Source organism: Pelophylax lessonae, assembly GCF_965119305.1.
Source record: "Pelophylax lessonae genome assembly, chromosome: 6".
Taxonomy (NCBI): Eukaryota; Metazoa; Chordata; class Amphibia; order Anura; family Ranidae; genus Pelophylax; species Pelophylax lessonae.
The window spans coordinates 66,465,137-66,482,913 of NC_138773.1; the positions used below are offsets into that span (position 1 = coordinate 66,465,137).

The 17,777-nt window shown below is 42.0% G+C and overlaps 1 protein-coding gene and 1 long non-coding RNA gene across 3 annotated transcripts in view; both read left to right on the plus strand.

Moving 5' to 3' along the window:
* The first annotated feature begins 750 nt into the window (after positions 1–750).
* LOC309559232 lies at positions 751–1,339 on the plus strand. Its single transcript, XR_014225453.1, has 3 exons — positions 751–869; positions 987–1,053; positions 1,108–1,339. It is a non-coding gene; the product is annotated as an uncharacterized lncRNA (long non-coding RNA).
* Positions 1,340–2,580: 1,241 nt separating this feature from the next.
* Positions 2,581–17,777, plus strand: part of CACNG3 (calcium voltage-gated channel auxiliary subunit gamma 3) — a 483,472-nt gene continuing 468,275 nt past the window's right edge. For both annotated transcript variants that reach the window (XR_014225405.1, XM_082261079.1), the window contains exon 1: positions 2,581–3,661. Coding sequence is in view for 1 of the 2 variants with exons in the window: in XM_082261079.1 (XP_082117205.1) it covers positions 3,451–3,661 (211 nt within the window). In the remaining variant the exon portion in view is untranslated. The remainder of the gene's footprint in view (positions 3,662–17,777) is intronic.

Here is a 17,777-nt window from a genome sequence, read left to right on the forward strand (position 1 = left end):
TTTTTTTTTTTGCATAATGAAAGTCTGAGTGGCATAGGAAGGAGCTGGAGGAGAGGAGTGCAATACCAAATGGTAGAGGGAGGTGAGGACAGAGAGGGTCAGGGGATGGGAGGCTGAGATTGGAGAAACAGAGGCAGAGAAGAGGCTGAGATTAGAGAAACTATGAACACAGAAGAATGTCTGCTCATCAGAAGAAGAAGCAATGGCAGAGGACTGGAGGAATGAGCTATAGACTTTTAGGACAGTGAGGAGCTCTATGAGCCCAGGAGAAGGTTGCCCCAGAGGAACGGGCTGTCCTCCAGAAACATCTAAACTTTCCTGCTGGAATGGGCGCTGGGGCTCAGCCTGATTTCGGATTTCACCTGGAGATATTGGCACCGGTCACGTCTGCCTAGGAGCATCCTCCACCACCAGTCTAGACTGAAGCGTGCTCCAGAGAATGAAGGTGCCTCATGCCTCTCACTTTGGGATGATGCCCCTGGATGGGTGGATGGATGGATGGATGGGTGGCTTCTGCACGGACTGAACCTGAAGATATATAGGAGGTGCCACCTGTCAGGGTCGTTTTAGGCTTTTACCTGGGTGAAGGACCTCACCTTGAGCTTGCTGTCCCATGCATCCACCTGATGCCTATGCGATGACCCAGAAACATGTGACAAGAGCGGTAGTTGGGAACTTATTGCAGTGAAGGTCGTTTGATAGGAATTGTTGGTTTGTGTTGGAGACGCAAGGACACAGCAATCAGAAGAGGTTTGTGAAGCCTGGGATCCAGACGCTCATCCTCTCCACACTTCACAGACTAAGGGTAGGAGCGATCACTTTAGGGAGCACACAGGCTGTCCCTTCAACGCCGGGTCCCCAACTAGTAGGTTCAAGAGGCTGGGAAGGTACTGTCCCTACAGGACCTCTCTGGGTCCTCTCCTAGATTCCAGAGGCTGGGAAGGTGCTGTCCCTTCAACGCCGGGTCCCCAACTAGTAGGTTCAAGAGGCTGGGAAGGTGCTGTCCCTACAGGACCTCTCTGGGTCCTCTCCTAGATTCCAAAGGCTGGGAAGGTGCTGTCCCTTCAACGCCGGGTCCCCAACTAGTAGGTTCAGGAGGCTGGGAAGGTGCTGTCCCTACAGGACCTCTCTGGGTCCTCTCCTAGATTCCAGAGGCTGGGAAGGTGCTGTCCCTACAGGACCTCTCTGGGTCCTCTCCTAGATTCCAGAGGCTGGGAAGGTGCTGTCCCTACAGGACCTCTCTGGGTCCTCTCCTAGATTCCAGAGGCTGGGAAGGTGCTGTCCCTACAGGACCTCTCCGGGTCCTCTCCTAGATTCCAGAGGCTGGGAAGGTGCTGTCCCTTCAACACCGGGTCCCCAACTAGTCGATTCCAGAGGCTGGGAAGGTGCTGTCCCTACAGGAGCTCTCCGGGTCCTCTCCTAGATTCCAGAGGCTGGGAAGGTGCTGTCCCTACAGGAGCTCTCTGGGTCCTCTCCTAGATTACAAAGGCTGGGAAGGTGCTGTCCCTTCAACACCGGGTCCCCAACTAGTAGATTCCAGAGGCTGGGAAGGTGCTGTCCCTACAGGACCTCTCTGGGTCCTCTCCTAGATTTCAGGGGCTGGGAAGGTGCTGTCCCTTCAACACCGGGTCCCCAACTAGTAGATTCCAGAGGCTGGGAAGGTGCTGTCCCTACAGGACCTCTCGGAGTCCTCTCCTAGATTTCAGGGGCTGGGAAGGTGCTGTCCCTTCAACACCGGGTCCCCAACTAGTAGATTCCAGAGGCTGGGAAGGTGCTGTCCCTACAGGAGCTCTCTGGGTCCACTTCTAGATTCCAGAGTCTGGTAAGGAGCTGTTCCTTCAGGACCTCTCGGGGTCCACTTCTAGATTCCAGAGGAACTGTCCCTTCAGGACATCTCCGGGTCCTCTCATAGATGCTAGTTAGGAATGAAATGTGCCCTCAGGATCTCTCGGGTTACCTAGATTGCAGAGGCTGGAAAGGACCTGTCCCTTCAGGATCACTCCTGGTCTGTTTGTAGGATCTAGGACAGAGCTGTCCCTTGAGTTTCACTCCTGATCCAGGTCTGATTCTAGGGTCCATGAGGGAGCTGCCCCTTGAATATCAACTCTGGTCCTGGTGTGATTCTAGGATCTAAGGAGCTGTCCTTTTAGAACTACTCTGGGTCCTAATCGGAAGATTTGGAAAGCAGCTGTCCCCTAACCACCACTCTAGGTCCTGATCAGAATCCCAGGATCTAAGAAGGAGCTGTCCCTTTAGCACCACTCTGGGTCCAGGTCGGATTCGGTGATTCTAGGAAAGAGTTGTTCCTTCAGCACCACCCTGGGTACAGATCGGATTCGGAGAATATAGGAAGGAGCTGTCCCTTCAGCACCACTCTGGGTCCAGGTCGGATTCGGAGAATATAGGAAGGAGCTGTCCCTTCAGCACCACTCTGGGTCCAGGTCGGATTCGGAGAATCTAGGAAAGAGTTGTCCCTTCAGCACCACCCTGGGTACAGGTCGGATTCGGAGAATATAGGAAGGAGCTGTCCCTTCAGCACCACTCTGGGTACAGGTCGGATTCGGAGATTCTAGGAAAGAGTTGTCCCTTTAGCACCACTCTGGGTCCAGGTCGGATTCGGAGATTCTAGGAAGGAGTTGTCCCTTCAGCACCACTCTGGGTCCAGGTCGGATTCGGAGATTCTAGGAAGGAGCTGTCCCTTCAGCACCACTCTGGGTCCAGGTCGGATTCGGAGATTCTAGGAAGGAGCTGTCCCTTCAGCACCACACCGGGACTTGTTCTGCTTGCCCGGAGCTGTCCCTTCAGCACCACCCAAAACCTTTCCTTAGTCCCCAGACTCCGGGACAGAGCTGTTCCTTTAGCACCGTGTTGGGTTCCTTAGCTGGCCTCAGATGCAGGGGAGTAGCTGTGGGTTCAGCACACGTAGGGCAGATCTCATAGAGGGGTTGGGGGTTGTACCACGTTGGATTCTCAGCTGAGAACAAGAGCTGACCCTTCACAGCAACACTGGATGTTTAGCTAAGCTCAGTGGCTGGACATGAGCTGCTCCTTCAGGACCACATTTCTGGTCTCACTCCCAGGGAGGAGAAGACAAGCAGAATCTGTGAAAGCAGCAAAGTGGCATCTACTTTTTTCCACAAGAGGAATTTAAAGTTTGCTGACTTTTATTGGCTGATTAGAAAGTCTAGCAATTTGGAATTATTTATTTTTCTTCTCTTCATACAAGGCTTTCAAGCACTGGCCTGGAAAATAAAACAGACTTTCTCAAGGTCATGAAAAGTTTGGTTCAGGAAACAATTTTAAAGAATCTAAATGTCTACCAAAACGCCATCTTGATCTGATACTGAAACATTCTAGACTAGGACTCTTTCATTATATACCTGTGGTACCTGTTGAAGTCTCCCAGTCTACCAGTCTAAAGAAAAAGAGGCCCGATTATCATGACCAAGTATGAGGATGTGTGACAGAGGTGTTCAGATGCTCATTACCACAGTGGGGGCCTTCGCAGCTTTCAGTCTGATGACCATTGCAGTGGGCACGGATTACTGGCTTTATTCAAGAGGGGTCTGCAAAGCTAAGTCCACTAATGACAATGAAACCAGCAAGAAGAACGAAGAGGTGATGACCCATTCAGGATTATGGAGAACCTGCTGCCTTGAAGGTATGCTACCTGCTTTGCAAGCACTTGGCATCTTTTACCTATGAGCCCAAAAGGGTGATGCATAATTTTATGTATTATTCAATGTTTTCATAGAAGAACCTTTAACTCTTTGGTTGGTATGGATTCGCAGTAATCTTTGATGGTTAGGGCATGCTGATACTTGTAGTCCTGCTGCAGGCTGGCTATGTATTACCAAATGTATATCTCAGATGAGAAGGAAAAATACAATTTCTAACACCTAATGCCAGTGTGTTAGGCTTATTTAAGCAATTAGAATCCAATTGTCACTGCTGTGCGCTAAACCAAAATCTTATTAGTTGATTTAGGTTACTGCTCATTTTACATTCCCATTCAATTCCTCAATTTAAGCCTGAGTATGTATTGAGAACCAAGTGTGTTTGAGACATCTTCTGGCAGCTGTTGTGGAACAACAAGCACCAGCATATCATCTAACAGAACACACTTGTGAATTGAAGGCTGTCTTCCTACTGGTCCTTGTTGTTAATGACATTAAAATGCAACCTTCCGGCACCTTGCCTATCTCTAACTGTGGTAGGACTACAAGTTCCAGCATATTCATACACATACAGTGTTTCCCTGGTTCCACTGTAGCTGGCTTGCAACCTAAGCCTGTTAAAAGGTTAATTTTACTGGATTAGTCAACCCTGTAGGTCTCCAGCTGTTGTCGAAGCCAAAGTATGAGCTTGTATTGCCAGTCCAAGGCTTGCAGTTGAAGTTCTGACTTCTATTTCCCTAAGAATAGGAGGTCCTCCTGACTTCTATTTCCCTAAGAATAGGAGGTCATGACTTCTATTTCCCTAAGAATAGGAGGTCCTCCTGACTTCTATTTCCCTAAGAATAGGAGGTCATGACTTATATTTCCCTAAGAATAGGAGGTCCTGACTTCTATATCCCTAAGAATAGGAGGTCATGACTTATATTTCCCTAAGAATAGGAGGTCATGACTTATATTTCCCTAAGAATAGGAGGTCATGACTTCTATATCCCTAAGAATAGGAGGTCATGACTTATATTTCCCTAAGAATAGGAGGTCATGACTTATATTTCCCTAAGAATAGGAGGTTCTGACTTCTATTTCCCTAAGAATAGGAGGTCCTGACTTCTATTTCCCTAAGAATAGGAGGTCCTCCTGACTTCTATTTCCCTAAGAATAGGAGGTCCTGACTTCTATATCCCTAAGAATAGGAGGTCATGACTTCTATTTCCCTAAGAATAGGAGGTCATGACTTCTATTTCCCTAAGAATAGGAGGTCCTGACTTCTATTTCCATAAGAATAGGAGATCATAACTTATATTTCCACAATCGTTGGATACCTACAGTTGCTTTGCCTTGTATTTCCATATACTGTTTCCTAAGTTCATTACAATATTTTAAAATACTCAAAAATATGTATGCTTTTTACTGGAGGACTGCAGCTGTGGAAACTCAGTATCAGAGTTCTTGGACATGCAGTCTCAATCATCTTGTTGCAGTAGGCTGACACCCAATGCCCCTGGTGCATTGTACATCACTGAAATATTTAAAAATGGAGTGAGACTCCGTTCATAATGATCCTAGATCATGGGGGAGGAGCTGGGCTTGAATTATTTTATCCTTGCCATTTGAGTGTTTAGGGTATATTAGAAGCAAGTGGATGACTAAACAGTGGTTATGTAGATGAAATTTCACTTTTGGATTGACAAGACTGTCTGATACATTGATGTTTTCTTCCATCTAGTTAGAGCCGCAATATCATTCCCCTCATTGGTTCTTATCATTCTTCATCACTATCTCACATCTAGTTGTATCTAAAGTCTGAGTTACACAATACCTATCTCCTGTTTCTATGTTGATTTTTTTTTTTTTTCAATATGGGATACTTTCTAATATTAGCTTGTGTGTGGGAGATACCTAGCAGAGAATCGCTAAAGAGTTCTGTCTAACTGAAAGGGTTACTGCTTCAGTACCAGTGTGTCCAACTAAGCAGTGGTCAGTCATGAACTTGTATGCATTATAGAGGTTTTGTGTCTTTATTAGCTGTTCAAAATGACAACTGATTTCTATGATTATATACTTCATATTACTCATTTGTAGGGTGATGAAGACTAGGTTCTTTAAATGTAGGAAAATTTCAAGTCCCGGGATACCCTGTGGGCCATTCTCCATTTGTGAAGGAACCCAAAATCCCAAGATAACCCAAGATATCCTACAACGTTATCCACAAGTTATGGAGGAGGTACAAGTCCCCCAGCATATTGAAGCAGCTACTTGTTACAGTATACCCAGCAGGCTGTATGTGCAGCTGTGGAAAAGATAAAAATCCCAGAAAAACCTGAGAACCTGGCCTCCTTTCACAGAATCACTACTTTGTTGCTGCATAGCTGGAAAGCTCATTTTTTTCAGCTGTGGAGGGGTGAGAACCTGGCTTCCAAAAGCTGAGGAATTTTAGTTTAAAATACATCCTGGGAGCCTGTACTCCAGCTTTGGAGGAACTTTGTTACACAGCCTATCTTATGAAAATGTCCCCTAACTTTGGAGGAACTTCGTTACCCAGCTTACCCGATGAACATGTCCCCTAGCTTTTGAGGAACTTCGTTACCCAGTTATCCTATGAGCATGTCCCTTAGCTTTGGAGGAACTTCCTTACCCAGCTAAACCTATGAACATGTCCCCTAACTTTGGAGGAACTTCATTACCCAGCTTATCCTATGAAAATGTCCCCTAGCTTTGGATGAACTTCATTACCCAGCTTAGCCTATGAACATGCCCCCTAGCTTTGGAAGAACTTCATTACCCAGCTTATTCTATGAGCATGCCCTCTAGCATTGGAGGAACTTCATTACCCAGCTTACCCTTTGAACATGTCCACTAGCTTTTGAGGAACTTTGTTACCCAACTTATCCTATGAACCTGTCCCCCTAGCTTTGGATGAACTTCATTACCCAGCTTATCCTATGAGCATGTCCCTTAGCTTTAGAGGAACTTCCTTACCCAGCTAACCCTATGAACATGTCCCCTAACTTTGGAGGAACTTCATTACCCATATTATCCTATGAACATGTCCCCTAGCTTTGGATGAACTTCATTACCCAGCTTAGCCTATGAACATGCCCCCTAGCTTTGGAGGAACTTCATTACCCAGCTTATTCTATGAGCATGCCCTCTAGCTTTGGAGGAACTTCATTACCCAGCTTACCCTATGAACAAGTCCCCTAACTTTAAAGGAACTACATGTCCCTGCACACCCTGGAATCTTTTTCCCATCTGCAGAGGACCTATGGGTCCCAGACCCAGAAAAGGGTGATCATGCAGGATACTATAGTCACAAAGGAGGATAGAAAAATTCAGCCATCACTGCCAATGACAAAGTTACTGTTAAGCTGTTCAGGGAGTTCACTAGACAGCAATAACAATCATTTATGGTTATTGCTACCACAGATTTTCCAATACACAAGAACATTATTGTGTGAGCTGAAGCCTATAGTTTCATTTTCCATGTGGAGTAGAGAATGAAGCTTTCACCATTTATACACATCATCGACATGTCATTGAAAACAATTGTGGCCTGTTCTCAATTTCTAGCTGTGAAACAACAGTTGGGTAGATAACTTACCTCCTGTTGCTCTGGTGAAATACCTGCCCATCCAACCCTAGACATAGTATAACAACAAGGCTACTGCTATGGTGGAATTATGTTTCCTAGCACCTTGCCCATCATTCATAAACTACAAGTCCCCTATTTCCCTAGCAGCTAGGAGTCCAGTTATGGAAAAACATAATTTACTAGTCAGGCCATCAGATCCACAATCTTTAGAGAAATACAAGATCTTGTTTGATTATTGCCCAATACTGAATGCCAGGAAAATGTCCTGGTTACATTTGAGCTGTTAGCCTTGTGGCTTCAGCATTCAATATGGCAGAATTTGCTAGATTGATCATTTAGGTGTACGCCTAGGGGACAAACGTTGATGAACGTGCTTAATATTTGATGATTCCCTATATAAGCATCAATTGTACCTTCTTATTTCCTGAATTTTCCATCTCTAAAATGCTTGACTCCTTTAAAAAATTCATCAGGTCCATTCAAACACTGGTAAACTGGAGATCCAAGGTTAACATCTACTTCTCACACATCAGTGCACTCATATATATTAATAATGATATTTCCTAAACACATCTGTACACTAGAAAGTGCAATCAACATCCTTAATAAATACTTGATGCAAGAAAATCAAATACAGGATAAGCCAGATATAGGACATATAGTTTTCACTAAAAGTCCATTGACCTAGCTCTAGCCCCAGATTTTGCACCAACATTGGAGTAAGCTGATTAAAGTCATCTACAGTATAAAGAAAAACACGATAAGGGGTGACTTTTGCTGGGTGGCCAGCTGAAAGGGTAGTATGTACATGGGTGTTCATACAACTCCAATTTTCCTCCTACAATGCTAAACAACATTAAGAAAAATACAATGATTGGTAATGGAATTAAACAAACCCTCAGTAACTGAACATATAAATGGGTGCCCTGCCCACATTAAGCTCTGAGTCTGTCAGTCAGCACCCTGGAAAGGGTTAACAGGACGCTAAAACTACTTGTGTTGCTTAAGTCACAGATTCCCCTGTATTTAATCTTCTTTTCAGTGCACAGATTAATCAAGCTTTCTCCAATCTCCCTGTGTTTTGACTTCTGGATCCATTCACCTTATACATACCAAATGAGATACAATGTAACTACAAAAGAGATATTGCTTTTCCATGTTCAGGACACAGTGCAGGATGTTTAATAGCAGAATTTAATGCTCACATGGGGAATAAATTGCAAGTAATACAGTTATGCCGCTGAAATGAAAAAAATGACTGCTTTTTTTTTTTTTTACTTTTTCTGTGCAATAATCTCTTTTTTTACAATTATTATACATTGTAAAAAAAAAACTGCAACAGAGTCACCTATCAAACTTACAAAGAATTCAAAGACAAATATATATATATATATATATATATATATATATATATATATATATATATATATATATATATATATATATATATAATATATATATATATATATATATATATACATACAGTATCTCACAAGAGTGAGTACACCCCTCACATTTTTGTAAATATTTTATTCTATCTTTTCATGTGACAACACTGAATAAATTACACTTTGCTACAATGTAAAGTACTGAGTGTACAGCTTGTATAACAGTGTAAATTTCCTGTCCCCTCAAAATAACTCAACATACAGCCATTAATGTCTAAACCACTGAATGAGTACACCCCTAAGTCAAAATGTCCAATTTGGGCCCAAAGTGCCAATATTTTGTGTGGCCACCATTTTTTTCCAACACTGCCTTAACCCTCTTGGCCATGGAGTTCATCAGAGCTGCACAGGTTGCCACTGGAGTCCTCTTCCACTCCTCCATGAGGACATCACAGAGCTTCTGGATGTTAGAGACCTTGCCCTCTTCCACCCTCTGTTTGAGGATGCCCTACAGATGCTCAATAGGGTTTAGGTGTGGAGACAAGCTTGGCCAGTCCATCACCTTTACCCTCAGCTTCTTTAGTAAGGCAGTGTTTGTCTTGGAGGTTTGTTTGGGGTAGGTATCATGTTTGAATACTGGCCTGCGGCCCAGTTTCCCAAGGAAGGGGATCATGCTCTGCTTCACTATGTCACAGTACATGTTGGCATTCATGGTTCCCTCAATGAACTGTAGCTCCCCCAGTGCCAGCAGCACTCATGCAGCCCCAGACCATGACACTCCCACCACCATGCCTGACTGTAGGCAAGACAAACTTGTCTTTGCACTCCTCATCTGGTTGCCGCCACACATGCTTGACACCATCTGAACCAAATACGTTTATCTTGGTCTCATCAGACCACAGGACATGGTTCCAGTAATCCATGTCCTTAGTCTGCTTGTCTTCAGCAAACTGTTTGTGGGCTTTCTTGTGCATCATCTTTAGAAGAGGCTTCCTTCTGGGATGACAGCCATGCAGACCAATTTGATGCAGTGTGCGGCGTATGGTCTGAGCACTGACAGGCTGACCCCCCACCCCTTCAACCTCTGCAGCAATGCTAGCAGCACTCATACGTCTATTTCCCAAAGACAACCTCTGGATATGACACTGAGCACTCAACTTATTTGGTTGGCCATGGCGAGGCCTGTTCTGAGTGGAACCTGTCCTGTTAAACCGCTGTATGTTCTTGGCAACCATGCTGCAGCTCAGTTTCAGGGTCTTGGCAATCATCTTATAGAAAAGGCCATCTTTATGTAGAGCAACAATTCTTTTTTTTCAGATCCTCAGAGAGTTATTTGCCATGAGGTGCCATGTTGAACTTCCAGTGACCAGTATGAGAGAGTGAGAGCGATAACACCAAATTTAACACACCTGTTCCCCATTCACGCCTGAGACCTTGTAACACTAATGAGTCACATAACACCGGGGAGGGAAAGTTGCTAATTAGGCCCAATTTAGACATTTTCACTTAGGGGTGTACTCACTTTTGTTGCCAGCGGTTTAGACATTAATGGCTGTGTGTTGAGTTATTTTGAGGGGACAGCAAATTTACACTGTTATACAAGCTGTACACTCACTACTTTACATTGTAGCAAAGTGTCATTTCTTCAGTGTTGTCACATGTAAAGGTATAATAAAATATTTACAAAAATGAGAGGGGTGTACTCACTTTTTTGAGATACTGTACATACAGTACAGTGTATATATATATATATATTTATATATATATATATATATATATATATATATTTTTTTTTTATATAGATTGTGTTATGGAAGTAGATTATTTTTGCTACTTTTATTGTTGCACTATAATATTTTAAAAGGTTAAAGTCTTTCATGTTGCAAAAGCAAATTTGTTGCAAACATAAAAAGTAAAAGAACTCAACATGTGTAACTAGCATACTCACCTGGTCACGTTATAAAGCTTTTCATTTGAAAATATGTTATAATACTCACATAGCTCTCTAAATGCATGGGTGCATGTGAATTTGTTTAAAGTGATACTAAGCACATACTGTTTAATTTACATTGTCCCTTCTCTTTCTGTATATGGATGATGGCACTGTAATTATTTTAATAAAAAAAATAGTACCTTTTTCCTAATCAATATACAGCTGTCACATGGCCCTGCTCTTTCCCAGCCTGTCTGCAGGAAAACATGACCAGGAGGAGCTTCTAGACCTCTAGTCTAGTGCTGCTAATCACATGTTCATAATAAAAAAAAAAAACAACCTTTGGAATACAGAGGAAAAATAAATAATTAATATCAATTAACTATTTTAACCACTTGCCGACCGCTCACATTGAGCATACTGCGGCAAAGTGGCTCGTTATCGTCCAGCGACATAGGTCTACGCCGCTGGACTCCTCCCCTTGTGGGCGGCACGCGCGCGCCGCCGGAGTCTCGCTCCCGCTGTATTCAGACACAGCGGGAGTCGGGCCAGGGGAGGAGAGGCGGTGATCACCGCCGCTCTTCCCCGATCATCGGGGATCGAGTGAGGCGATCCGCCCGCTTATGTAAACAAAGCGGGCGGATCTCCTAAGTGACAGGCAGGGACAGATTGCAGGATTCAGCATAGATGAACCTGCGATCTGTCCCTGTGTCACACAGTCCCCTCCCCCCACACACGTCAGTAAGCACCAGGCATACATTAACTCCTTGATCACCAATAAAAGTTAACCCCTTCCCTGCCAGTGTCATTTTTACAGTAACAGTGCATATGTATAGCACTGATTACTGTAGTAATGTAACTGGTACCCCCAAAAGTGTAAAAAATGTCCGTTAGGGGTCCGATCTGTCCGCCGCAATGTCGCAGTCCCGCAAAAAAAATCGCAGATCGCCGCCTTTACTAAAAAAAAACAATAAAAATGACATAAATTTCCCGTAGTTAGTAGCTACGATAACTTTTGCACAAACCAATGAAAATACACTTATTGCGATTTTTTTTACCAAACATATGTAGCAGAAAACAAATTGGCCTAAAATGTTAAAAAATTTCGATTTTTACATTTGGGGGGGGGGGGGGATTTCATATAAAAAAAATGTGAAAAATATTGTTATTTTTTCAAAATTGTTGTCTTTTTTGTTTATAGCACAAAAAGTAAAAATCGCACAGGTGATCAAATACCACCAAAAGAAAGCTCTATTTATGGGGAAAAAAGGACATGAATTTAATTTGGGTACAGCGTCGCACGACCGCGCAATTGTCCGTTAAAATAACGCAGTGCTGAATTGCAAAATATGGCCTGGTCAGGAATGGGGTAAAATTTTCCGGTCTTAAAGCGGTTAAAAATACGCTCATTGAGAATTTTTTTTGTCAAAGACATGTAGCTAAATACATTTTGGCCTAAATATATAACAAAAATTGAATATATTGGATACTTTTTAACTGTCAAAGTAGAAAAATACTGTTATTTTTTCTAAATTGTCGTTTTTTTATTAATATCGCAAAAAATGAAAAGCGCAGAGGTGATCAAATACCATCAAAAGAAATCTCTATTTGTGGGAAAAAAAGGACGTAAATTTCGTTTGGGTACGGCTTTGCATGACCGCGCAATTTTCAGTTAAAGTCGCACGGTGCCGAATCGCAAAAAGTGGCCTGGACGTAAAGCAGGAAAATCCTCCGGTGGTAAAGTGGTTAAATTGTCATATAAAAATATATTTTAAATCAAATCTTAATTATTTTTTGGCAATGATGTGGTGTGTGTGGATTTCTGCCAGTCACAGGCTGTGTCAAACCTCTCCAGCCTGTGTCTTACATAGATAACAGGGAGGGGAAGCCTCCATCAATGTACATGTAATATCCTGCCCCCATTGTGTTTATGTTCAAATTATTTTTTATTAAGAGTTTTGGAGCATTACAGGTATTAAAAAAAAAAAAAAACATACATGTATCCTGTTACAATAATAAATCAAAAAACACATCTACCTGGAGCGAAAAACTTAGAGTACAGCATGATGTTAAGTTAAGAGTGGTCATTGCTTAGAAGGCATACGTGTCTAATTCATTATCTAAACAAGCAAAATATTCAATAATCCCTAGCCGAGTACGGCAGAAGAAATATTAGGAAAATCCTGTAATTCAGTAGTCATAAGATCTAATAGATACATTCATAGTATGTAAGGATACTCTTGCATTACATTGTTGGAAGCAAATCGCTCTAATACCTGATATAAAATAATATGGAGAAAAGAAAATATCAAAGAGAAGAGTAAAAGAAAGAGAGAGAAAGTGGGAAACAGAAAACAAAATAAGAGAGATATAAAAAAAAATAATAATGGGAAGAACAAGGATGCCTAGTACATACACATGGGAAGCCCCCGGAACAACCAGATCCTCAAGTTGTCGCAAGAAACAAAGAAGTCAAAAGCAGAGGAATATTTGAAGTGGGACCACACTGTCCACATGAGGTTGTAGGATTCAGACCTGTCATCATCCCATCCAATCATACGTTATACAGAGTCTACCTGGTTCACTTCACAGGCCCATTCAGCCAACGATGGGACTTCAGCACGACGCCAGTGTTTAGCAATTACAGACCGGGCCGACATAATAATGTGTCTAATTAAACTCTTTTTAATTTGTTTATAGGAGCCTGGCAGCATGGCTAGCACAGTAATTTGGGGTTCATTTGGGAATTTATCCCCAACTAGTTTATCATGCAAGTGTAAGATTGTACCCCAAATATGTGTCATATTGCTATGACCCTATAAACAGCGGCAGCAAGTGTCTGGGATAACGAGATTAATGCTATGCAAAAGCGTGGGGCAGCGATACCACCTAGATGAGATACGGTAATTACGTTCTTGCGCATAAGAGGAGATAGGCATCTTGTATGTAATTGCCAGTATTTTTTTTTCCATATCATCTGACGAGACATGTAATTCCTGTTCTCATTTTGAAAGAAATGGAGGTGGGTCCAGGTATGACTCCATCAGCAAGATCTGATATATCTGAGATAAAGCATGTTCAGGCCTAAAAGATTTAGATAATAGAGATTCAAAATCAGTGGAAAGTAGTGCCAGGGAGTCTATGAAGGACCCCCAAGGTTCCCAAATAGGGTTTCAATTGAGTGTATCCCAGCCATGCGCCTGATGGACTGTGACACGACGGTAGTATCCACCGAAAGAGGAGGGAGAGTCTGACCCATAAGGTCATCATGCTAGAAAGGGTTGTCCTGTCGATTGCCAACATAGAAAATTGGAATTTGTTGCCATCAGGGGAAAAGAAGCTATCCCAATCAACTAAGTCAGGGGGTTTGGCCTAGAGGAGAGCAGGCCCTTACCTGTATAAGCATCCTTTGTCTATGGCATGGCATGAACTGTGATGGGCATAAGTTCTTTTGGGGGTCAATGAGCTGGATTAGTCCTGGCAAGGAGGTGACCTCAGGGGAAAGGAGATCATTTCCAACCGAGTCAACAATTTGTTGGAAGTACCATGATACTAATTGATCATCCTAATCAGAGAGGCCGCATGAAAATAAAGCAGTAGCTAGTTGCTTTGCCCAAAGCTACGATTTAAAAAGTCAGCTGTTCTTTCTATATCATTGATGATTTTATAGCTCCTCCTTGGCTTGCATACTAGCTCCCCCTAAATATTAGTTTCAATCGTTTTTATTGAAGATGTCTGGAAACCTAAATAACAAACAAAGAACTTTGGAAGTTTGGCACAGTATACAATGTAAGATATTGGCATATGCTGAATACATGTTGGTGGCAAGGGCACAAAGATAATTACAATAACGCAGCTTCAGGGAATGCAAAAAAATGAAACGTCTTCCTCTGCCGTCACTCTGGCTTCTTCACACCAATGATATCAATTTAAGTTTATTGCACAGATAGCAACAGTATCGGTCCCCACCTAAGGACCACCCCCTCTAACATGTTTCATCCAATAGGGCTTAGTCGTATATTCTCTACAACTAATCCTTATTGGCTGAAACACGTTAGTGGATGGTCCTTAGGTGGGGACTGTTTCTATGGCTATCTGTGCAGACATTTGTGTTCAGCGGCTTTTCTTTCTCTCCAGGGAATAAACATTTTTTGGCCTTATCTGTTAGTCCATGAGTACAAAGTTGAGTTTAAATTAAAGGGGAATTGGTAGGTACCCCATTTTTTGATTATATAGCCTTTCTCAACCAAGGCTCCATGGAACCTTAGGGTTCTTACAGGGTTGCTAGGGGTTTCTTGAGCAATGAGCAATTTCTGTCTCTCAAATGAGTAACCACTATCAACAATGATCTTCTTTTCTATCTGATAATTCTTCCCATTAACCAATAATATAAGGAGCATTTTACCCACAGACCTCACACTAATGTACAGTGATATGTAGATAAAGTAATTATTAGTAGTATTCTTCTGAGCCCAAAGAGTTCTTTCAAGGGTTCCTCCATGTTAAAAACGTTGAGGAAGGCTGGCTTAGAGAATGACTCAAGATAGTGCCTGTACGAAAAAACCTTGGTAATGTTTTTTAAATTGGGGTGAATTTTGGAGTTGGAACCCCCTGCTATTGGCACGGATAGATAGTATAATAGAGGAAAGAGAAGCACTGCACATTTCAATGCAAGAATTTAAACTGTTCTTTCTATATCTTTATTGATTCAGCAGCTCCTCGTTTTTTTAAATAATACCCTGCTTTGTCACTTGACCATAAATTTGTGATTCCCAGATTGCACGGGCCTCTGTATTACAGAGAAAAATGGCCATGGTATAGATATTGGATTAAAGCCATTTTATCTTTCAGGCCTGTCAGGCAGAAGCTTGACAGATCAATACGACACACAACGATGTGGAATCTAGTGCAGATGACAGGGATATTGCAAGTCACCCTGGCCTTCCATGTCCTGAATTTAATGGTGGCTGGTGGAGTCTCATCCTTACATGGTCTAACAACTCCTTAGTGGCTTGTTATTCCTTCATTTTACTCAGCAGAGGATATAGCACAGGATGCAATGTTTGATAAAGAACATAAAATTGTGCATGTTATATAAGCAAAATACATCAGTATAGCAAGGAATCATTGTTGCTGACAGCCTCCCTAGATCCTACCATATAACAGGTTTTAAACTGTATTTAATTTGTACGCTTATTACAAGGCCACTAAACATAAATTACAAGCTGCTTTATAGAGCAACTCAGAAATTCAATCTGTAGGCTGCCAAGGCAATCCTGGAAATTTGACCTGATTTACTAAAGTCATAATCTTATTCAACAATGCAGCAAGGCTCCCTTGGGGCTATTATATGTGGACATTGAACATGCAATTGAAGTGCATTTAATGTGCATTTTCCATGTGTTTCCCATGGTTTTGTCTTGCCACTACCGTATGTCTTATTGACTTATATGGGGGGGGCGGGGGACAAGTAAATTTTTTTTTTCCAGTGTACCTCTAGCCAAAAAAATATATGTTTAAGTTTGGGATAGCATAGGGAAGGGTTAACACCCCTGTAACATTTGTTTTGCTGTCTGTGCCCCTGTTCAGAAGATTTTACCTCACTTTCTGTGCCTGTGACTATTGGATTTTGAAAATTTGGGTTGTCGTGGAAACAAGGATTGGTAATAAAGCTTCAGTGGAGACACCTTTTTCCCATGATAACTCTTACAGGAGTGAGTTTCCCATCCTAGGGGTAGATTTCTGCTCACGTCCTGCTGTCTCAATCCATTTGTAAGTGTAGGTGGTATGTAAGTCGGATGTATGCAACTCGGGGACTGCCTATATACCTACAGATCCATGCTCCCCCACCACCTCCCTGCTGTAGGAGTTCACCCCCATGTCAGATGGTGTTAGCCCTTTCCAAGTTTGATGATGTCACTCCCCACCAATGTGACGATTGGCTGCTCAGGCCTATGCACTGCTGTCCCATAAGGGAGGTCACATGCTCCCCCATTCCCAGAAGCCTCGCTTTGCTGCAGCCACTGAGCGAAAATTCCAACAGAGTGGGAAGGTGGTAAGGGAGCATGGTTTGGTGAGCATGACTGGGGGAAGGCTATCAGGAGTGGGACAATGTTTTATTAAATATTTTGTTTCCTAATTTTTTTTCAAATCAAGTCAATTTGAAAAAGTATATGAATATTTTTGTATTTTATTTCTTTACTTAGCCTGCTCCTTTTAATAAGTATTTAAGGCTATGCATATGTGCTTTGCTAAAACAAATGCCTGTGGTCTACAAAGCTCAATAGCTCAAACTAAAATTCAAACACTCTCTCTTCCCTCCCTGCCTACTGACAGCTTGGCATTGAGGTTCAGTCAGACAAAGAGAGTCTGAAAGCAAACATGTTATGCTGTGCCCTCCTTATAGAAAGCCAGTATTATGGGTGGACCCTGTCCTAATTGTTTGTTCACAAAACAAAGATTTTAAAGAAATAGTAAAAAAAAAACATTATATTAATTTATAACATTTAAACATAAGTAACAGAAAACCAAAACCATCATGTTTTCCCTTTAATTGACCTCAGGCACCCATGTTCACTAGCTCTAGTTCTGTTTTCCTAAAAATGAAACCTAGTGCAAACACATGAGCGCACAAATTTACTATACCCTAGTACCCATGTTAGTATTTGGGTGAGAAAATGTACAGACAGCTGGAAAGAGAGTCTGAAAGCAAACAGGTTCTGCTATGCTCTCAGATTTAGTAGAAATAATATATATATATATATATATATATATATATATATATATAAATTTATATCCAAACCATCATGTTTCCCCTTTAATTGACCTCAGGCACCCATGTACACTAGTTCTAGTTCTGTTTTCTTCAAATGAAATGTAGTGCACACACATGAGCGCACAAATTTACTATGCCCTAGTACACATGTCAGTATGTGGGTAAGAAGGGATTTTAGAGTAGAATACAAATATTTTAAAACTGTTTTTAACATTGCAGTTTTAACATTGGGCATTCCTTTTAATTAAAGCTGTTATAATTCTGTTATTAAAATGAATTACATTTATGATCATTTCAGCAACACTTAATGATGCTCAAAATCTATTTTCGAGTGTACACATCTCATAGCTGCCAACTGTGTAATGTCACTTAAAGAGCACCTGTACTATAAAGATCTTCCCAAAGAAGGCTAGCA